Source organism: Corvus hawaiiensis, chromosome 12 (assembly GCF_020740725.1).
Source record: "Corvus hawaiiensis isolate bCorHaw1 chromosome 12, bCorHaw1.pri.cur, whole genome shotgun sequence".
In the NCBI taxonomy this organism is placed as follows: domain Eukaryota; kingdom Metazoa; phylum Chordata; class Aves; order Passeriformes; family Corvidae; genus Corvus; species Corvus hawaiiensis.
In genome coordinates, this window is record NC_063224.1 from 9,278,853 (window position 1) to 9,302,830 (window position 23,978).

The window sequence follows — 23,978 nt, forward strand, 5'->3', positions numbered from 1 at the left end:
TCAGCTCTTTGGAAAACAAGTTGAGCTTTGCACACAAAGTAAAGGTTGCTAGGTTTCCTTTAAGCAATGAATAATAACACGTTCTCTGCACAATTACTGTGCTCCCTGAGAACAGCCTTCATTTTCAGAAAATTTGAAAAGTAAATCTGTTAATAACCTTAGGAATTAATATTAATTAAACACAAGTTCTTCCAGAAATTTAGCAAAATCCACAAGAAATTCTTTTTCCTTTTGGTTTTGAGGAACACTATTAACTGTTGAAACTTCCCACATCAGACTGTAGTTTTGCATTATGTTCGCATACTGTGTTTTAACTAAGAATTCTTATTTTTGCTAAAACTGACTCTCTTGGCAGATGCCAAAACCCAGAATAGCTTCCTACTAGGAACAGTAGGAAGAACAGCCTTCTACACAACATACTTTTGTATCTCCCAGTCCCATTGGGAGGAAGAAGCCTTCAAAACCTCTCTCTCAGTTAACAGCCATTTTGAGAAGGATGCCTCTTTCACTCACCTCCCTACTCTGTGCATCTACATCTCTTGGATATCTCAGATTTACATTACAGTTACAACTATTACAATTTAACGATAAGAGAGGCAAATTTTGGCAGCAGAAGTGAGTTTTTATTAGATGGCTACACCTGGGAAAACATGGACAAACTCACCAGGTCAAGTTAATGATGCTTTCCAGTTTTGTTGCATTACTGTCCAAAACTTACACAGCATCCATGGTAGAGCATAGCTAAGGCTCCACACTAAATCCTCTGTCTAAAGAAGGATGTTGACATTTTGACACCTTCTAGTAAATTACAGACAGGTGATGCATTACACAATTTCTGCTCAGCACTCATTGACACCTTTTAAACTTGATTTGACAATGTTGATTTGTAAAATCAACATCCAGTTTCTGAAAAGGATGCGTATTTTATAACTCCCTTTAAATCCATCAAACCCACGGTGCATTAAGATTATGTGTGTGTCAAACCAGCAGCTGCAGAGGAGCTGAGGCCACTGCAATCTGCCCCACGTTACAGACAGACCTGTCCAAGCCAGCTCTTCAGAGCCAGTCACCAGCACAGCATCTGCACCAGTCCCACTTCCCACCTCTATCTGCAGCAGAGCAGCAGCAGAGACAATGGGAGTTATAAAACCTACAAAGAGACTCAAGGGCTCTTCTCTTTGGCGTTTTAAATTAATGTGAAATGCTACGCTAGAACAGAGAGTCACGGCAGAGTCTCCCAAGGGCCCAGACTGTCAAAGTATGAAAATGGATTGGATGATTTCTGTATTTGCTAACTTCTCCTCCGAGTCTTTAATGGCAACTAGGAACAATGGTTTAACACTTCAGACATGAAACTGTAACTTGGATGTGACATTTTCCCCCTTCATATATGCTGCTTTTTTCTGTGACTGTGTTTCTCTTATATGCCAATGAGACCCTCAGATTTGAGTTAGAAACACTAGTAGAGTTTGAGGAGTTCCAAGTGCTAAATGCAAATTAATCCTCCAGCCTTGCAGAAAATGGACTTCACACAATAGCTCCTCACAACTACGTCATTCTCATGTCTTTATCCTGACCTGGAAAGCATCAGCATAAACAGATGGAAAAACCAGTCTGACCTCTGTCAGGAAAATGCCAGCAGTAGCACCTTTTGTGGGAGACAACCTTAGGAGGAGAACAGAGGCAGAGGTCTCCATATAGCTGTTATGCAGCATGAAACAGCATTAAAAGCCTCTGTAACTTCCAGCTTGGCTCCTTGGTTGTGACACCCTAGGTGTTAAGCCACAATCAAATCACTTTACCTTCCTGTACTTTAGTTTCCCCTTCTATTAAGCAGATATTGACCTTTCTTCATCATGCACTCTGAGATGTAGGAATGAAAAGCTGTAGGTAAGAGCTGATTGTTATTACAGCTACTAATAATAATAATCCTTGAGCTCTGTAAGTCTCTCAGGTAAAATAATTTTGTATGACTAAGCAAATCTCTCAAATCCTTCCAAATCTCTACCTGAACTTTACAATATAGATAGTGAAGACAGGGCAGGGAAAATGAGGGCAGTGGAAAATCATTTCTTATTCACTGGAAACAGGACCCATTCAAAAGCAAAAAAACGTGCAAAACACTTGAACCAGGGCAGTAGGGATCTGTTTTGTGACAGAGTCCCCCTAAGCAGTTTTGTCATTTTCAAATTATTTCAACTTTCTTCAAATATTTAGTTCTGAGACCTTTAATTTATCTCCTTAACAGTTATATTTGTAGTAAGGAGACAATCATACTTATTAAACATTAATCAGATTCTTTCTCTGAATGTTCTTCTGAATTTAGAGCTGGGTCTTTCTTAAGGTTCAGAATAATTGGAATAAAGGATTCATCCTTCCCATGAGTGGAAACACTAACTGGCTTTATCCATATCTTCAAAACATGTGAGTCTTCTCCCCTCAACTGCTTTCCACAACTTTTGGCTTTTAATCAGCACAGAGAACAACTGCTCCTTTACTCAGATATGGAAGCTGTGTAAGGGGAACAGTCCTCATAAGAATCCTTCCAAAACAAAACTCAATTGATGCCTTTTCTACTTCAGAAATGGGAACGCTGCATTCCACAGGAATCAGGAACTTAAAAACCCAGGGTTTGCATAGGACAGAGACTCAGCTCCATGCCACTATGGAGTGGGAAGCAATTAGGACACTCTTGTTCTGCAAGGCTCTCTTGCTTTCTTCAAAACCAGAGAAACTCTAATGTAGGTCTGGCTGGTATTACACACATTCAAAATTCTGTAAGAGCCAGTAAAAGTCCCACCTGGAAGCAGGGAGATAGGCTGTCCATTGGGAATGGCAGAGTACTGGCCAGAACAACACCTGCCAACCAGAGCTCTGATCCCCTCTGCCAGCTTCCTGCTACCCCAGTGGAAGAGCTCAAGGCTTCTGAAGGTTAGTGCATTGATTCTCCCTGACTTCAAAAATAAACCAGGCTTTTATTTATTGTATGTAGTTTTTGTCTCTGGAGTCCACACCCACTGAGCTGCTGATTAAGCACCACATCAAGAAAAACAACCTCTAAACCTACCTTATTTCAAAGACAAAATTAAATAATTATTCCTACTTTATGTTGTTGCTGTCATCAAAGAAATGACCTATGTACAACTGGTCATTTAATGTACAATTAGGATAGAAAGTAAATTCATGTCAAGATAGACTTAACTCAGAATGAAAAATATTTTAGGTATGAAGAACCTACATCAGAATGACACAGACAGGAGGAAAAATATTCTTATGGCTGGGCAGAATTCTGTTATATTTAAAAGAATGGAGTCATCTTTGGAACTTCATAATAATTGGCCTCTATTCTCTGCTCAACTGTAACATTATTTAACAACTTGGATCCATAATTAAGTTCATCATCCCAGTGGAATCTTGAAAAGAGGTTTAATTTTCTGCAAGAGAAATGGAGACATTGCAGCCTGCCTAGCAGGGTGGCAAATCAATGACTCAGCAATGGGCAGTTAAAAACAGATTGGTTTTAATCTCTTAATCCCCCATATATGCATATGTTCAAGGGTAGTCTTTGTGACCCCAGAAATATTTATACTGCACAACATCTATGTTCATTTTCTGCTTGCAGCAATTTATGATGAAAAAATAAATTGTTGCTGATTAGAAACACATACATAGAGAGCTTAGACCCAGTTTTTGGAAACCTGTATTCAGATAGGGATTGGCTTTTCTCTATGTCAAACGTATATGAAATACTGAACTATTATCAGACCTAAAAATCTAATATTTGGGTGGGGTTTTTTTTACACAAGCCACAATACCAAAAGTTTTTGCTTTGTTTAAAAACTACAGATGGGGTTACAAAGCCTCCCACTGATCCTTATTCACAATCCATATCCTTAACGGCTCTTAATGCCTTTTGTTGAAGACTTGTGACTAGAAAGAACATATAATTTGAGCATCTGATGTACTTTGCCAATATTAGAAAAGATGTTCAGGTATTAGTTAGTCAAACCCATTCCAAACAGTGACAAAATCACAAAATCTGAAATTCAGTATTCTGGAGATTTTCAGATCTTTCTAGGTTTGGGTCTACAGACTTGGATCTCTGGCAAAATGTTTTGATTCTTGATTAAATTAGAAGAGCCCACGTTCCAGTTCAGAAAAAGCACAGCCAGATTCTCCCAAGAATCAAGCATAAACAGCTACTAGTCTTGGAAAAGCAAATCATTGCATGCAGACTTCCATTTCTGCTTTTCATGATTTACAGACATATAGGCTTCCTGTTCTCTCTACCATTAGTTAATTTAAGTAAATTGTGTTAATGAAGCAAAAAAGCTCTGCACTCCCCAGTGTCCCAGGCACGTTTGTCTTGTTTACTCTTCTTCTTATCTCTCCTTACTAATTCTTTTGCAAGCAAAAGAGCAGCGTAGCCATACATGTCACTGCAATTCTTTCAGTTTTATTATACTGACATTTAGACTTTTGATTGTCTTTTGATTGCCTTTTGATTGCCAGACAAATACACAACGAGCACAAGCTGGTTTCCAACAGTAATGCCCATTGTACTGTACTCACGTTATGAAGCTTAGAATCTACGCATTTTATTACAAAGATTTCTGTAAAGAAATTCATGAAAACCACTTCAAATTTTGAGTCTTGAAATTATACTCGAGTTCTGCCTCCAAAAGTCCATCATTATTTCACACACATCCATCATTTTAACACAGGCCACAAATCCATATATGGTTATATCAATAACCCATTAGGTTATACCAGGAAATCTCAATCTGAATATTGCCTCTTTGAGGTCTAAAGAAATGAGAAAACAATGTAACTTTATAACTTGTCACATGTACAGTCAATATTTACAGCTTCAAAAAGCCTCTTACCTTGAGAAACAAGGCTCCCTTGGAAGCCAAGGAGTCCATTCCTCTTCCATTGGGGTAACAGTGATAGGCAGCATCCATAACAGGATAGCGGCTGGCAAAAAGTAGACCACTGTTCACAAACTTAAAGCTACAGCAGCCATGGCAGCTGTAGACCCCAACATCATAGACAATGTATTCAAAATAGTGATGGAGCTGCTCTTTCAATTTCTCTGCAGCTCTTTTGTCAAACACTTCCTGCAAGCACAGAAAGTCCAGGTTGGCAGGGAAGAAAGCAGAGATCTCATGATCAAAGGTCTCATCTGTGTGTTTCTTTTTCCGCACTGAAGTCTTCTTCATGATTGAAGCTTTGTAGAGGAGCTTGTTGTTGACAGTGCTCTGGTCCACTGTACCATCTCCAACACGCACTTTGACTAGGGACTCTCGTGAGGCAGAGCAGCTATCTAAACTCCCAGAATCTCCTTCCTTCTGTTTGTGGTTTGGTGTTTTCGAGATCTCTGCATCACCTTCCAGTGAGGGCTCTGCTGGGCCACTGGCACGAGCCTGGCCATTGATGGTGTCTGTTTCCGTGTCTGACATGTGGCCATTCTCCTCTCCATTGATACGGACAATGCAAGTGTTTTCTTCTCCCTCGTGTGGCTCTCCACTTCCGCCTTTATCTTCTCTGCTCTCCTCGCCGTTGTTTGAGCCACAATTGTCTCCTTTATACTCCATTGATGTTGTCCTTTTGATGCCAGCATTAACAGTACGGTTATCTCCAGCCTGGGGGGAGACCAGGCTGCTGAAACTCGCTGCACTGATGGAGGTGTTGGTAGGAGAATCTATGTATATTTTAATCTGTGGCCTGCTCGCCCCATTCCGGATCCTCCGGCCAATCTCTTTAGCCCTGGCCTGTGTGTTGAAAATGTTATTAAATCTTGCCAGAGAATCGGGCAGCAGACAAACATTGGCACTGCCAAAGCAGAAGCTTTTCCCACTCCCTGCAGCCTTCCACTCAGTGAGCAGTGTGGCTCCATTGGCATGGTTCTTGTCTTTCAGTCTGGAGTAGATATAGGGCCTTCTGGCTGACTGGAGCGGGGACCAGAGCAAGAAGCCAATCAGAGCAAAAGGAAGAGAGGCTACCAAGAGTGCCAAGTAGATGGGAGTGGTAATAATGATGCAGAGTGCATGAAAATAGCATGGGTCATCTGCTCTTTGACGTTTTTCATAGGTGGTTGGAACAAAAGAGCCCACGAGCCTGTCTGCTAGCCAGTAACATGGGAAAATCAGGCCCCAAGAAAAAGAATGCAGAACTGACAGAAAGCTGTTGGGAAATGGAGAAGTGTATAAAACCATTGCAACTCAGTTATGACAACACTTCAGGGCCTACTACATGATGTCACTCTGTCAAGCATCCATAAGAACACTGGGAGAGGGGTCAGGGAAGAAAGGTCCAGTCAGGAGTTTGTTTTTTTTCCAGTGAGAGTCAATAACAAAATTTTAAGAGCACCATTTCACTGTGTTGGAGTAAAAATGAAACAAGGCCACTGTTTTCGTCTGGCTTTTTGGCATCTGTATTTGTCAAAGGATGTCATTGTTCACTGGGGGCTGCCATAATGAAACTCTCCAGAGGCAAAACAGAAATCTGTAGAAACAAAAGACAAAACATATTGGAAGTTTAAGTAACACTTACTGGAAGTTTAAAGCAGATTGCGTTTTTCTCACAACAATTAAAGGCTTATTATATAATGTATTATATAATATATTATGTATATTATATAGATAATGTATATATATAGTGTATTTAGATGGAAATTGGAAAGATTGGATCAAGGGAGGATTTGGGGGTTTTTCGGTTTGTTTCAATTATTAGCTTAGCATAATTTTACCAATCTTATGCAACATGTTTGAGTTCAAAGAAATAAGGGACAAGTCAAGTGCCAAATAACAAATGTTCGGCATTTACTCATTGCCAAAGGCATTTTGGGATGCTGATAATAGCGGGGAGCCTGGGAGATTTGTTTTCCTGAATGATTTTTAGGATTCTTCAGTTAAAATGCTCATAGGAGACTCTGGCATCTACATATCAGATAGAAAAAAATAACCCAAAACCTCTCCAATTATGTAATTACCATTAGAAAAGAAAAAATCTAAAGAAGTTACTCTGTTCTACTGGGTGCTTAAAATGCTTTATAAAAGCCCTATTTACATAATCACTCAGCAGACCAGAAAGATTCTTGTTTACAGCAGTGCCAAGGGTAAACAGAACATTGTGTTTGGGATCTGTGAAGTGAGGACAGACTGCAAACCTTGTATTTCAACTTTCAGGCTAACTACCTTCCTAGTGAAAGGTGTAGTAGTGTTGCAGAATATAAGGTTAATTTGACTTTTACTATTTTAAAATAACACACCAGAAAAAATGCAGAAGCACAATGGATCCATAAAAAATTTCCTAGTTAGGTCTCCTATAGGTGTTTTCTTGAGTATATGGTGACAGGATATTACAACTCCCTGGGGAACATGACATCAAGTGACAGTTTTGTAGATAGAGCAGTCAATGCCTGCTTGGTGATGTGCTGAAGTAAAAAAAAAAAAATTTTAAAAAGTCAATTCAACACAACTCTTGCCAGTTCTGTTATGGACTGCAGTATCAAAAATCTACAAGATAAATCTACAAGATAAAGCTGTCCAGCAAGCCATGAAATACCCAACTAAAACAGCTTCACAAAAGCAATTATCCAGATTATGGGGACATACTACGTAAAAGGAATTCATGCTTACTGTAGATCCAACATACTATCGTGTGTATTTGTAAAAATGAAAGAAAAATTAATGCAATCACAATTCTTTTCATGGGATAAGATTGCACAGCCCATGTCATGAAGCAAATTGGTTCGGACTGAGATTTGTTTTAACAACTTTTAGCACTAATGTGATTCTTTGTAAACACTAAAGGCTGAATTACGGTTCAAGACCACATTGGAGACTCCTACACTTCCTCTGCCTTAAAAAGGGAGAGTATCTTTCAAAATCAGGAGAGTTTTTGACCAGGTGCCAGCAGCATTCCTCAGTGCCAGCCTGCTGAAGTGAGGAGGCAATAATGATTTGAGTACACACTTGTATTCCATGCATTTTGTTCCATAAATTCTAATAGAATTCCCACAACTCATGACACAGAAGTACAAAAACTCTGATACCACAGCAAGTTTTAAAATATAATAGCTGGACAAAAGGGAAGAGGGAATCATTAGCTGGATGTCCTTTAAATTATTGCATATTGCAGAGAGAAGACATAGACACATCAAGGTCTTAATTAAAAACCCTCTTCTTGCAAGAAAATTATTATTCTGACTCATTAAACTTACAGATGAAGGCAATCACAAACTTGTCAAAGCTCTGTTGCAGACTCACTGGCACTTGCACAAACAGGAACTAAGTTTCCTACTCCTTGCTAGAAAATCCTGTGCATGCCAGTGCCTCAAAGACATCCAAAAAAAGAAAATTAAGAGTGTCATGAGAGACAGATTTTATCTCAACAAAATCTTAAAGGGTGAGGGAAGGCACCATGTGAGTCAACAGGAACTTGGAAGCATGACGTCAGTAACATCTCTCCTAATGCAATGGTTTAGATGGAGCCTAAAGCTAAAGTGCCTAATTCCTTGTGATGAAGGGTATTACTTGGTAATCCAATGCTTTATTCATAGGGGTTTGAGAGATTAAGGGAGAATTTAAGATATTGCAATGAAACAGATATTTTTATATGCAACAAAGACGTAAACTGCAGTCTTGTTTCATTGTTTTTATTACTTTGTGAGTGTTTGAAGGCTAAAAATAGACTTTATTTAATTTTTTTTTATAGTGGCAGTATAGAACATCTCAACTTTAGTGATAACAAGACATCAGGCAGAAAGGTTTCAAAGATTTTTATGATTATAATTATGCCCAGAGGTATGCTAGAGACATCATAGATCAAAAGAGATGCTTCTAGCTCCAGCATCGCTTGCAAACTAAATAAAGGACAATACAAGTCAACAAGTGATAAGAGAAACAGAAGGACAACAACAAATCTTGCAATAATAAGGTTATGAGAATAGTCTAGAAATGGTCAGAAAAGTTTTAACTTCCTTTTGCTTAGAAACTAAAATACACTTTCAAATTCAGACAACTACAATTTCTTCAAAGGTGATAGTAATATCAACTGTCTTTTTAAAACTATAAGTAAATCACTGGCAGAACAGTTATTTCTTTAAAAACAGAATAAAACTGCTGAAGTGACTAACTGGTTTGGAAAGTTACCCTATGGGAACTTCACATAATAATTTACATATATTCATTAAAACTAGTTTCTCTTGAATCCTGACAGTTGGTCTCCATTGAAAGCTGTAGCAATATTTATCTAAAAATGAATTCTAGGAAAGCAGATCATTTAGGCTGGTTTTTTGTTTCTGGATTTCCTTATTGCCATTGTCGTTTGAATCAGAGAAAAAAAAATCTTACAAAAATGGTCCCACTACACCATGTGAAACAGCAAAAATTAGAGTTTGTAACTGAGCACAGGTGAAATGAAGATCTGAGATAACTGAGGGAATTCTCACTCAGGCTCTCACATCATGCAGGCTTATAAGACAAACCACAACTTAATTTTTGCTTTCCTCGTTGTTCTCATCTGGTTTTCCTCCCAGACACACTTCATAAAATCTTCCTTCCTTTATTCAGTGTTTTTCCCCTGATTATTCTTATGCGTGCTTTTAATTAGAGTCTAGTTCAACAGCTAACTAACCTTCTGGAAAAAAAAACCTACTCCAAAAGGCCAAAACCACATGAACTGCTTTCCATGCTTGATTACCTGACTGTAATTACAGAGATGCAGCTATCTCAAGGGGTCAGTGGCTCTAATGAAGATCTTCTTTTGTTCCCTTGTGATCACTTCACAGCCTGTTTTAACTGAAATCCTGTCATCCTGGCGGGACTCATTCCATGAAGGAATTCACAATGCAGGCTAAAGGAATTTAAGTAGAACTTATTGGCTCACCTTAACTTCCACTTAAATCAATAACAATTTACAGCTTAGGAAAATCTTAGCAAAACCAGTAAAAACATGGATCCTCTTTGGTATGAGGAGCTGAATTTGGTGAATCACTCATACTGATGAATAAAGCAGAACCATTCAAACTAAGGATTTGGCAGGATGAGAAGGGAAGGAGGAAAATGTTTTTGCAGACTTGCCATTGCAACGTTCATTTACCAGTTTCTGCCTAAGCTCTCTCCCTTCTTTCTAGAGAAGGTAATCAAATTCTGCCATGCTGCTCTGCAGCTTGTCTCTTCTGTCCATAGGCTGCCATCAGGCAAGAAGCCAGTATAAACAAGATGTCCAACTTAATTGAACTAACCTGTAAAAAATAAAATATTAAGAAGTGTGAAGTTACAAGTCTCACTGAATACCAGTGATGTCAGCAGTTAAGTACATGTCTGCAGAAAAAAAACCCCAAGCACCCCAACAAGTTCAGGGAGCTGCTCAAGCCGCTGGCATATTTAGGGAGTAGACTTGTGATGATGCAATCTCTGTTCAAAACAAGGAGGTATCAAGTACTTGGGCTAAATTTTCGAAAGGAGTCCTTGGAATCTCAGTAATGCCTCTCTCTGAATTTCTCTAAAAGCTATACATTGAAGGAGATATGGTGCTGTATGCTATATATGGAGATATAGTAACCACAGCCTGGGCAGTTTAAGGGACCTGAACCAGGGCTAGGAGTCCATTGGTCACTCAGTGCTGGAGCCCAGCCTGGTGGAGCTGGATCAATAGTGACCATGGTACCTCTGGTCACCAAAAGGACAGTGTGAGTGGGAGTCATCCCCTTCATATGAGAAAAGATTGGCTGCAGCTGCAGAGAAGCTGGGCTGGTCTGGTGCCCTATGTACCACCTCACCACAAATGGGAGCTTTTCTCTCAAAGTGCTGAAAATTTGTTTATGATCACACCATAAAACTTGCTCTGAGCTTTACAGTTATGTGGGCCAAAAGCAAGTCATCTGAATTTGGTAGTCCCAGATCATATTCCTAGGCCAAAAACCATACCCACACACCTTCTGCTACCTAAATAAATTGGGCTATGTTTTAAACTTAATAAAAAATATAAATTCAATTATGTTAATGTGTGGAAACACAGGTTAAAAAAAAGTCTAAACAATTACAATCCATTGAAAAGCATTAAAAACATGACAGTTTTGTCCATTCTTTCTTTCAAAATGGATGAAAAATTGAAGCTGAATGCTATTATTGTAGAAATAAGCCAGCTTTCACATTCCTGCAAGCAACACTGAGTCCACCCTGACACAACAGATTACACTTGCTTAAAACTTACATTCAGAGCCATTAACACAGAAGGGACACATCACATCTCTCAAGCCTAGGAGAGAGGTTTATTCTTTACTTTGCACATACAAATGGCACTCCCAGCAGTGAATGCTATGTTTACACACCAGCTGTACTAATTGCTGCCTGGAGGCCTATCCCAAGCCCAGAAAACTTCACCAATCCAACTCCAAATTCTAAAATATACCTCCAAAGCTTTGTGCATTCTGTTGCTGTCTGTGAGTGCACCATTGCCAGCCTGTGAACATCAGCTAACTAATCAAATATGAGCCATGTGGGAACTTTTTACAAGGGCATTTAGTTCTACTTCACTGGAGGGCATGAAGACACGTCTAAAAATCTGGACTCCATAAACTTTCTTCAATTATTTTTATTTCAGTGGAAATAGAAGCAGACTGACAGTTTCTGTTGTATTTTAGAAGGGCCAATGCCACAAATGCCTCTAAAAATATCGTGGTTATGCAAACTAAGTAACAACAACCAATGTCAGTTCTGATCTCCAAGGACATTACTTTAAGACGTAAATTTGAGTGCATTGTTTGAGTAACTACTTCAGAATTCATACAAAAAAATCCTAAGCAGCAGAACTGCCTCTTCTTCTACAGGAGACAATCACATATTTCCAAATTATCTATTCCTATTTATGGCCTTGGGAACTGGTAAGAAGTAGAATCAATAGCATATTGATGGCTGAAAATAACAGCAAATACAGAGAGCTCTAGGTTTTCAGAAAAGCTTTGCTATCAGGCAAGATTTAGACAAAAAAAAAAGTTCATCTGACCACTTGGTGATCTCACTCAGTACCTGGAAAGCTAAACATTCTCTATTTTGAGACCTTATTTGGTGAACTTCAGTAGTGAGACAACTGTAGCCTACAAAAGTATGAATCTGTGACACTAAGCTCTGTTTATGCAACAGAAACAGAATGGCTCTATTTACAAAATCACCTTTTAGTGTGCTTTAGCCTTGTATTTTACAGGAGCTGGAGTAACTCAATAATGGCTAAATAAATCTGATCTTTGTAGATGGTTTGTTTAACAAAACTCAGTGAGATGGAACAATACTGGCTTTAGGTGCACAAGACAGAAGTGGAGATAAAACTTTTCCTACTCATCTTTCACCATCTAAATCCTACAGAGGCCTGACTGCAGCCATGCCTTGCCCATAAATTGTCAGGGGGCACAGACTCCCTGTAAAATGAAAAGCTGTACTTTTTCAAGCAGCACTTTGAGCCTCCAGGCTTCTGGTTAGTCCAAGACAGCTCAATAGAAGTATAAAGTAATCATTTTTCCCCAGAGTGGATATTTTTATACTGTTGAAATTGTTCTTAAAGGTGCCAAAGAAAAGTTACCTTAACCTATAGTAAATCCAAGACAAATTCCTGCCAATAAATATCTCTTCCTCTACAAAAAATGCTTACCTACAATTCTCAAAATACTTTATAAAGGAAATTAAAATACAATGTGACTGAATTAAAACACAGGTACCCTTATAAAGAAAATTAAAGTATATTTATTCCTGTTCTACTTAAGGAAAATTGGAAAAGCAGAGCATTTGTAACTTGGATAAGTCTTCATGGAAACCCCAAGACTAGACTCCTTAAGTGTTTCCAACTCTACTGACAAAGGCATATTTCCCCAGGACCCAGAGATCTAACTGTATGGTGGTAATCATAAAAACATCAGCACTACTCAAAACTCCACACATAAATACTGAGTCTTTCCCCCAAAACTTGCTACTGTGTCAAGACACTTGGACAAAAATGGAAGAACTCACACTCAAGCTTTTTACAGTCACATTGCTCCGAGATTGGCTGAGTATTTTTGTTGCATATTTTCAAACAGCCAAACATACATCTATTAAAATTCTCTTTCCAAAATGAAAAAATATACCAACAAAAAAAACCCTGAGGACTCTACACCTGCAGCTTTTCAAATGTGATAGCAAATTCAAGCAAAAATATTATGTTTACTTATTTGTAAATTTGTTTCATTGTAATACACTGGTAGACTAAAGTATGCCAATCCTCTCATATTTTCTTCTTACAGAGTGAGACATAGAAGAAGGCAGAAAGTAATATGTGATTTTTTAATTATCCCATCCAATCACTTAGCACTCTAAAAGAATACTTGTTGCCATCTTTACATAAAGCATAGCTAAATTTAGCTCAGATATTACAAAGCTACTAATCTGTCAAATACTCAAGAATAAATTATTTAAAACCACATAATCTGTGTGGTGACTTGTCTTAAAACAACCCCTAAGAAAGCAGAGAGAAGATGTTGGGCAGGTTTATTCTCGGAAGCCTCATGACTTGTTCTAACTATGACAATTCCACTGGCTACTCCGGAGTAACACGCTACTCTTTGTTAGGCTGGGCAGCTCTGGGAGAACAGGGATCCCTAATAAGACCCATGCCAAGAATCTGCTTACTCACTGCACACACTGCTGCTACACGTTTGTAGAGACACCCTTGCAGAAGCCCTGGGACAAGGGGCTGATTGCACATCGCAACCACTGATGGCCAGAGAGCCGAAGAGCCAACAGGGAGTGCTGGCAAGGACATGCTGTGAGAAACAATGGGATGGGGCTGGAGAAGGGGCCACAAGGGAGGTAGGGCAGAACTTTTCTGGGACAAATATCCTTGTTCTGGGTCCTGGGAATAAGCACAACGTAGCACAGCCACAGGATTGAGGTCAAGAAGCAGACATGGACCAAAGGCCGGGTCAGTAGGAGGAAAACAAGACCACCCCTGACCCCCAAGGGGCTCTGACCCATTTCCAGATAGGCCAAGAAGAATGAACTGCACATTGTAACCGCCTGCACAGAAAGTGAGAAAGCCGCCTCCAGGGTGGGGAAAACTTATCTATAAAAACATACCTCCACAAAGCCCAGGTGTGCACATCCTGGATCAATGCTGGAGGCAGCACTGGTGATCTTTCTTTCTCTCCCTCTCTCTTTCACCCTACCCTTTATTCAAAATCCACCACTGCGTTTACATGAGAAGATAAGGGACTAACATACCAATTTCCATGCCAAGTGTATAATTTGCCAATAAAACTGTTTTTTTAAAAGCCTCTGACATCTGCAGTTCCTTTTCAACCACGGGCATCTACAAATCTTGGGGGCTTCCCTTCCCTTCAGGGTGGAACACCACAACTCTGCACCGTTTTTTTGAAATGTGTTTGCCACCAAAATGGCATTCTTGAAAAAAATCTTTTTAACTCTCACAAGAATGCAAAACAGAAGGATTGCAATATGTTTCTCACTCATCCTAAATCTTCCTTCACTTTTTATTAACCATTGCATTACACAGAAAATGCTGATCCTTCCTCTTTGCCTTCCAAGATGTCCTAACAAACTGGGAATATGCTCAGTCTGTTCTGGATGCCTCACTGTTACAGCACAGGAAGCAATGTTCAGTCACAAAGCATCCTTTGAAGTCTGCTGACATTGCCTGATAAGAACCAGGTTTCTGGCATTCTACACTAAATTGCCCAAGAGTCTCCCATATTTTCTGCTGGCAGAACAGATCCTGGCTTATGCCTGGACACTTTCAACATTTCAGGTTCCAGATATCAGAGATTTCTACTCTTTCAGACATCACTGCTTTTGTGCATCAGTTGGGAAAGAACTTGGTAGGAAAAAGTGAACACAAAATTTGAGGTGGAATAGGGAGAGGGGAATCTTATTTCTGAGCCAGAAGTTTTTGTAGCTCTGTGGAAAAACAAGACTACAAGGTAATCTCATTTTTTGTAGTAGACAAAATATATACTTAATCCATAACACACCTGAAATATCAAACTGTGTTGTTGTTAATCAAAGTAGTCCATGTTTAGAAAAGAAACAAGAGAAGCTATGCTGAATACCCAGCATTCTACCACTTCCAAATCAAGAGACTAGCATAATCCAGTAATAGAATCTGACAAAAATCTAAAAGGATAAAAGCCAGGAATGAGTGAAAATGAGCAGCTACTTTAGTGGGGTATACATATATGGATACAAAGTTCACCTCACTATTCTGTGGGCTTTTATTTTCCTTAAAAATACAGTAAATGTATGTGGTTTTTTCTGTTATTAAATGCATTTGTAAAGATCAGGGCTATCTACAGATAGTTCATTTTACACCCCATTTTCTTTCACTCTTGGAGCTAGAATGAAATCAGTAAGTTTGCTATATCCAGAAGGAGCAAGAGGGACAGAGTGTTTACATCTAAAAAGACCCTCTTCAGTGCTCTTATGTGATCACCAACAAATGAGGTACACCAGATGCTTCTCTTAGCCATCAGCAGAACAAAATTTGTTTAAATATTTAATATGCTTTTAAAAATGTCTACTGAGTCAAACTGTTACAAGTTTTTTATTGTGACCAAAAATAAAATCTTTAATTGAGACAGCTGCTCCTTAATAAATAACCAGAAGCTGTGCGCACGAACGCGTGGTATTTCCAGATTAGATTTTCATGCATGGCTTTCCCTACATACTATTTTCATATACTAGAATATAAAACAAGTTAAATCAGATCTCAGTCCAAATAACAAAACTGTAGAGAATCAGAAGCGATGACTCCAAAATAGGCCTGGGCCCATCTCCAGTATAAACAAATTGATATCAGTATTAGTTTCAGGATGCAAAGCAAACATTCTAGATCTTATTGCTGCTTTTACTCACTCAGGTAAGCTTTACTGTTAGAATGGTTCAGCAAGAAGATACCACTGATATATACTGCTGTTTCAGGGGGGTAAAAAATGGGAGTGCATTAAAATTTGGTCCAAATATGGTCAGAAAACCCTTTTTTTTTTTTTTTTTTTTTACCATATCTCTGGTGCATATTCACAGTGCAAGAAACAAACTTATTTTAAAAAGGGTGGTTTTAGTAAATGCTGCACAACCAATTCTACCACAGCAAGTAAAATAAGGGTTTGGTTTCACAAGACCTGCATTGATGTATTTGTCAAGTTTGTTTCATTCTTTGGACTAACTGTGCAGTCCATTATTTTCAAAGAGACATGTAAAATATCTGTGTAAATTATTAGGTTTATGCAACTGCTAAACAGTACAGCATCCACACAGAAGAATTGTCAATAGCAATGCCTAAACTGTAGAGACTTTCACTACATTTTCCAAAGCAGCATAGTCTTGTCCTGCTATTAAATAAACTCATTTTGCCCTATGATTCACTTCAGAATTCAATTTTTAAGAGTCATTTTGCAGAGCAGAAATACATTTCTAAAAAATTCAATTGTCTTTAATAGAAAAGCAGGCTTTCATATATTGAATGCTGTGTTCTTGGAAGTGAAGCTCTTCAGCACTGAAATGAAAATCATATTTCAGACTAAGTTTGCATTATATCCTGCATGTAGCAAAGAAATGCCAAGGAAAAAGGTGTAAATTGTGAAAAGAAATATTTCTGATACTGGTAATCTCTGTGGCTTTGGGTTATCTGATCCCCACTACACAGCTGAAATTGTCACATACCAAGAGCCAAGAGTCCATGTCTTGAATGGTACAGCTTCACTGATAAAACACAAATGTTTGGGTTTCTTTTTTTAATTATCCTTATTAGCTATTAGTTGCATTTCTGCTTCTGCTGGATGCCCCTAGTCTGTGCTACACTTTTCAGGACATACATTTACTTGAGTATTGCAGGTAGAGATACCCTTTGTTGGCCATGGCTTTTACTCCTACATTGCCTTTAGTAGGACTGCTCCCAGAGACAAATTTGCATTAGTGAAGCAAATGCATACTGGGAAAGTGTCAGAGAACTGTTAGACAGAATAACATTATTTGTATAATTCTGATTATTATGCACCCCAAATTTTGTAAGATTTGAAGTGATGTAGAAGGAACATACTGTTAGTATCTTACATAAATCATCCCAATCACTTAAATAGTTTCTTAAAACAGCATCCCCTGGATGCCAGCTTTTGAAGTGTTTAACGAGGTATACATAAAGAGGGTAATAATTATAATGGGGGTGTAATGAGCTTCACTATCAACAGGAGTCAAAGTACAGTAGATTTTTATCTCATATAATTATTGTTACGTGCAGTAAATGCACCAGCAAAACTGAAGACATAAAGCTTTTGGATTACCTCTAGTGAAGGGAATTCACAAAAGAGAACATTAATTTTTATTCTGATTTTGTTATATGAATCTGACAGGTGTTAAGCTGCTAAATCAAGAGACCTGAGGCCTCATGTAAGTGACATAAAACTATATTGTACAGCAAACACAGCAGAACTTCCAATTCCACTGTGCCTTGGCTACAGGTGACAAGAAATTACTTATGTCTACAGAATTAAACAGCAAACCTTTCACACCAAAAGAACAACAACTTGCAATATGATCAGGAGACATAACTGCCTTAGCTATGAGCAGCAGAGTGCTATCACAGAGATACCTGGGGAACAGCACCATCCACATTCTACAGTTACTCTAAAATTAATCACCTTCTCCTAGGGAACAGAAGGCTTTAATTTACAAGCCACATTCATTCACCCTGAAGCCCGACAGCCAAAACAACCACCAAGCCCCTAAATGCTGCTGCTGCATTTTGTAGTAAGTGTTATCAGGCTGGTCAGGGCCTGGGCTGAGATCACTGAACTGGCCCAGAACACTGAGCACAGGTACTACCAGCTGATTACACTGTTCATCCTGCTTAAAAGGGTTCTTGATCTGTCTTGATGGACAATACTACTGGCCAAAAGCTGTAAGGCCATTACATGGAAGATCCAGTCATTTCAACTTTCCAAAGACAAAAAACTCTTCTACTAAATTTTAAAAAGTTTGTGTTCTGCGTTTTTTTTTTCCTATGTATGAATAATTTTTCCTTTGTATCTCAAACTGTTTGATGCATTTAAACAAGTAATTTTGTAGCTGAGATCAAAACTGCTCTCTGAATTTATTATCCTTAAACTAATTGAAAATTATAACTGGCTCACTAAGGCAAAGATGCCCAACTGGTAAGCATTGAAAGTGGTAACACTTTGCTGCTCACTCAGCTGATAACAACTTGATTTTCAGCATTATGAGAGACTGAGTAAACAACTCACGTAAGGCAGCTGGAGAGCTCCAGCCTAATATTGTAAAACCAGTGTTGGTAAACCATAAACCTGTCAAGGTGCTTTCATGTGCTGCTTGGCATATTAATTATGTCACTGTTATACCATGTTTTTATATACACTGCTGTATTGTACATGCATAAATGACATTATAAGCAACTAACAGAAGAAAGGAAGGCATGAATAGAAGCTAAGTAAATTCAAAGCAAATTCACTTCAGTTCCAAACCTACTCCTACAGAATCAAAGATGTTCTTTGAAGTCAACTGTAACTTAAATGCAGGTTTACTGATTTTCCATTTTCTACAACCCAGTATTTTCTATGCTGCAGCATTATCTGAAAACAAACAAAGCAGAACAACAACAAATGAAAGCACTAATTCTATGTTTGTGAATATTTCTTGGAAACCAAATAGCTGCTTTGTTTTATCACATTCATCCCTCTTTTCAATTGCAAGGACTCAGACAAACAAGTTTTGAGGAAACAACTGCTTTTGTAATTAACATTGATCTCTCCAGGCAAGCTGTGGGCTGCTCCCTGTCCTAGGCCCCTCAGAAGCTCTTTGCATTCCCCCAGCTACATTACAGCTGCTTGCTGGAGTTATGTAACACATATTTATACATGACATTTTTATGTAAAATACTTCACAGTTCCCAGTGTATGTTAAGTTAGGAGCCTATTTTTAAAGTTCTTCACCAAGTCCACCTACAATGGCTCAACCCACAAATCCACACAACAGATTTGCAACAAGCAATTCAGCCAGGTCTAACCCTTTCTCAGATTGTAGCTGTGGCTTCTCAAGAATGCCAAAATCAGCTACAATCAGTGTCAGTCTCTAAAGAAACTCACATTATCTGTGGCAATAGCCATGTGGAAAAAGTACTTCAAAGGAAAATTTGACTTGGTAGAGGAAAAAAGATCAGGAACTTCAAACTCTGAAATACTCCAAGAAGCACAGATGCTGATTATTTTATAGGACAGAGATCAACCAAAACCATTTCTTTACTGTGGTGTGCTTAGTATAATATTTGAAAAGTTTAAATGACTCAAAGGTTTATTGGCTTTCTGAAGGAAAGTTTCTGAAAATAATTTAATTTTTTTTTTAACTTTTTTTCTTTTTTTCTACCCATTCATGGACCTTCTAAGCAACCTTCCCACTGGGGCTCAGGAGATTACCTTCTTTTGTAATCTTGGGATATGTTTTGTAACAGTATGTTTGAAAAAGCAGATAAATACTCATCAGTACCAGTAATATATTTTAAGATAAATCTCAGAGAAAGGACTTGAGCAATACTGTATGAGGAACAGTTGAGGATTATTTGATACTGTGCCTCATACACGGAGGCTGGAAGCTGATGAGGTTTAACTACTGCAATTTCAGTTTCATATGGTGAGGCTAGGACAGACTTTACACTGTAATTCAATGAAAATAAACCTTATTTATAAATGGATAATCTAGGAAACTTTCCCATCAAGTACTAAAAGTAATCATGACACAGGATGTGTGACTCAACTGTTTTGCTTTATGATATAAAGCTATTTGCCCTAGTTTTTAGTGATTTACTAGGTATTGGACATATTTGTCCTCATTTCTATTTCCCCGTGAGCTGTGACCACATCCTTTTTTCTTTAAAAAAATCCTTTGAATTATATATATTTCTTTATATTTGGGGAGTATAACTGAATTATTATTATTATTATTATTACTACTACTTTATGGAAATTCCCCCAACAGGAACAGGTTAGGTATAACTATACAAGAAAAAACTAATCACCAACAAAATACTTCACATGGAAGCCCAAATCTTGCAACGTGCCTTTCTTTTTAACTCTGCCTAACATTTTCTGTTTCACAGTTTTCTTTTAATGCTCACAAACATGTGAGTATGGCTAATGCACCTTGTTTCTGCTTATTTGTCTTTATACAGCATATGTCTGCTTTCAACATAGCACTTCTACCTGCTTTTAGGCTTAAAACCCTACCTTCAAGACATGCTAAATTGCAGAAAAACGTTACAGGAAGGAACCAGAGATGTGTCTTGTCACTAGCTTTCATCTTGAAGAGACAGTTAATTTCATCATTGCTATTAACTGGACTGTCAGGCCAGAACAAAGGGTGACCTCTCCACAGTAACCCAACACTGTAAGTGTACATGACTTGCATTATCTTCTTCTATTGTATGGAGGATAAACTTCATGACCAGAGTAATGACCAGGTTATGGCAGCTAATACAGGGCAAAGCACTGATTCACAAGCCTTGAGGTATGCTTCACCATTTCTGACATCTGGGTCATCCATGGTCCCAGTTCAGACCCCACCCTGCCTTTGCCTCCTTGCCCACTGCACAGCACAAGCACACACAGTGATCCAGAAACTTCCCAGCAGCAGGAGCTGGGGCAAAGACACAAAGCAAAGTGCATTACTGCTCCTGCATCTGTCACCTGCCCCGACAGGAGGTTTTGAACTTTGGCATGCTCTTCCTGATTCACTGCCCCATTTCCCAGTCCAAGCTGCCCTACCTGCCTGAGCTCTGTGCTGTGAAAGACCTTGGATTTAGGCATATTTTGTTAGGGAGACACTTCCCTGATCATGGCCCCATGAGCTGTGAACCTCAGCTAGTCAGCATATCAGAAGAGATGCTGTCCTCTGAAAATAGGCAATTTTATTTTCTGAGGCAACAATCAGCTGTGCAATGCTATTCATGCAGCTCTCCCCACTGAGATCACTCAATTTCTTGCCCTGTGTCTCACCCCTTCACACTATAACCTTTTATGAGTGCAGTAACTTTCTATTTTGGTGCCTTTGATGGAAAAATTATTATTCATTGTATAAGATTTCCCATCATATATAAAAAATCATATATTTTATACTCATCATATTAAAAATGGAGGAATTTTCATCAACATAATTAATGTTTGTTGTATTATCACTCAAATAACTGCATACAGTTGTGGCTGGGGAGCACCACAGCTCTGAAATAGCACTCTTCATCTGTAGATCAATGCAAGTGCAGCTGGTAATTCAGCTTTTGTGAACAGGTCATCAGCATGACTAGCATATTAACATCTCAGCCAAGGAGCAACACTTAGAGGCATTCTTTTAGAGGCTAATGAAAGGGCTAAATATGTACTTCAGTGGTGATTATTTCCAAGAAATTCATTAAAGGCAAATGGGTATCACTTGAATTTTAATTCAAATTCTAATTTTAATCTGAATAGTTAATATAGATCTTGCCTGACTGTTAAGAATATATTCTTGCTCCTGATCCCACTGTACCCTGCTTAGATTTGCTCAAACTAATTGTGTATGGTGTTACTGATTAAATTCCCTGGGAAAGAACACAATACTCATATATAATGACTAATTCTCTCATCTTATTGATCCTAAGTTCAGAATCATTATGTCAATGCAAATGCAGAATACAGGGAAGACAGATGCTATGCTTGGATCATAGAGAAGGCTCATACCGAGAGCAGCAGCTCATAGCAGGCATAACTATTTCCCATTAAAGACATACACAGTTACCTACTTCATTGTGCATTAATTTCCTTCTCCCACCCACCCTCCAAAACAAGTTCTGACAAAACAAATAAATACACATACCCCAAAGAACCACTTGGAAGCATTTGGCATATTCATATATTATTCACTGTAAAGACCCACAATGCATCCTCCAGCGAATTGTCATTAGAAACAGATGAAAGAGCATCACTTCCAGTGACCTAAGGACTGAGGGAAAGATCAGATTCATGCAGGCAGCTACCTGCTGCTAAATAAGAGCTACAATTATTTCTCATATTCCTTCAGCTAGGCTTTGTCTCTTGTAGGGCAATCTTCACCTTTCAGCCTGAAATCTTTGAGGTCTTCTTAGAAATGCATTCCCAGAAAAATCACACCCTTGAGGCAGAATTGCATCATCCCTTGATTCATAATGCCCCTGGTAACTGAGCCCCATTCACCAGTTTCTCAGCAAAGGCAACCAGCTGGCAGTGCAGCTACCAAAAGAGTGGAGACCATTGTGCAAATGCAGAGATCCAGAATGACTCTTCCAAAATTAATTCTATCTAATTGCACGTGGGAATATAGTAAATAGAAGAAGGAATTAAAATAAATTAATTCTTCCAAATTCTTTCTCTATCCTACTGAGGGAAAACATAAATTTTAGAGTCAACTTATCCCAGCCTCATTATCTCCTAGAGAGAGGGCTCTGACCACCCAAAGGTGCTTCTCAGTCATTTCTGGGATTTTTAACCAGAGAAGGTTTGTTCAGCCTGAGTGTGCTGAAATACCTCAGCTCATATTTAGTATCACACCCTGAGATAATGAAGATAAAATTTAAAGCACCATTAGCACTCAGTACAATCTACTAAACGATGTCAAAGGGATTCTTGAAAGCTACTCCTCATCTCCTGTAGACAGAAGAGGGGAACTTAGCAAGAGGTAACCCTTTGCATGCAAATAGCAAAGCAACGTGAAACAATGTGAAACAACAAAAAAGAAGCAAGCAATATTATATTCATAAAAATAATGCAAGAAGCTCCCAACAAAGCAGTAATGCTCCGTATTTAACCAGCAGGATATTGCTGCTTTCACAGGAAAGAAAATATCACTCAGAAATTCAGTGTTAAATGCTCTTCAGCATTTTTTTTATGTTCAGCAGTGTGCATTGTTTATCAGATTCGTTGTTTTAAGTGCTTGCACTGGAAATGCCAACCAGAATTTTTCTCCAACAGGACAGTTTTTAAACCAGATGTAGATGTAGGCAAAAACCCCTACCAGTACAGAGGTTACAGTGCATGAGAGATGAAATAGATCTGAATCTATTTCTTTGCAAGGCTTAGGAAAGAACCTATCTTGACAGAAATGTTCTGCATCAAGAAGGAAAAATCAGAGCTCCACAAACACTGGAGAAATACACAGGGATTTTTTAAAATTTATTTGCATTTTTGTTATTTATTCTGCTTTATTTTTTAATTGCTACCTCTTTTAACATTCTGGAATGTGTGTTCTGTCACTGACTTTAGGGAAGCATGAGATAACCTAAATTATTCTAATTAAAATTTGTCTCCATCTACAATGTTATTTAATAACTTTCCTTCCTGCTGTTCTAACTTTATATTAGTATATTTAAAAAGGCCCTTTAAAAGTCTTTAGATAATTTGTTACTATTGCAAGTTAAATAAGTATGGGTACTATATAAATTAAACATGACACATGGAAATATACCTTTCAATCTCTGTCAGGCAAAATTTCTAATCAAATTAAGAAAGTTCTTCCTAAACTATATCTAAATAAGAGCTAGAGGAGTTGGTCACAGGCAGGAGCTGGGACACCTGTCAAAAAACAATCAGGAGCACCACAAAATTTGTCCTCAAGAGAGAGCTTAACTTTGTACCACGCTAACCACGCTCCTGACTTTACTCATCGAAGATGTCTTCTATACGAACTGATGAGCATGTAGGTGTGCATCAACATTCCTGGATGTATTTGCATATATTAATATTGATCAGCAGAACTGTTAAGCTATTTTATCATCACACATGTAAAGGCTGTAGGAAAGAACTGGTGGATTCACTGGGGTGTATGTTTAACACTGCCAGTTCACTCTTCTTCATAGTATTACATTATTTTTATTATACAAAACCTTCCTAAAGGCAACAAAAAAGAATTTAAAGTAAT

At 38.3% G+C, this 23,978-nt stretch overlaps 1 protein-coding gene across 2 annotated transcripts in view; it reads right to left on the reverse strand.

Annotated features, from left to right (window-relative positions):
- The window catches only part of SMPD3 (sphingomyelin phosphodiesterase 3), a 104,978-nt gene that overhangs the window by 29,639 nt on the left and 51,361 nt on the right, over positions 1-23,978 (reverse strand). For both annotated transcript variants that reach the window (XM_048316308.1, XM_048316309.1), the window contains one exon: positions 4,887-6,507. In XM_048316308.1, the coding sequence (XP_048172265.1) occupies positions 4,887-6,218 (1,332 nt within the window). In that variant the 5' untranslated portion in view covers positions 6,219-6,507. The remainder of the gene's footprint in view (positions 1-4,886; positions 6,508-23,978) is intronic.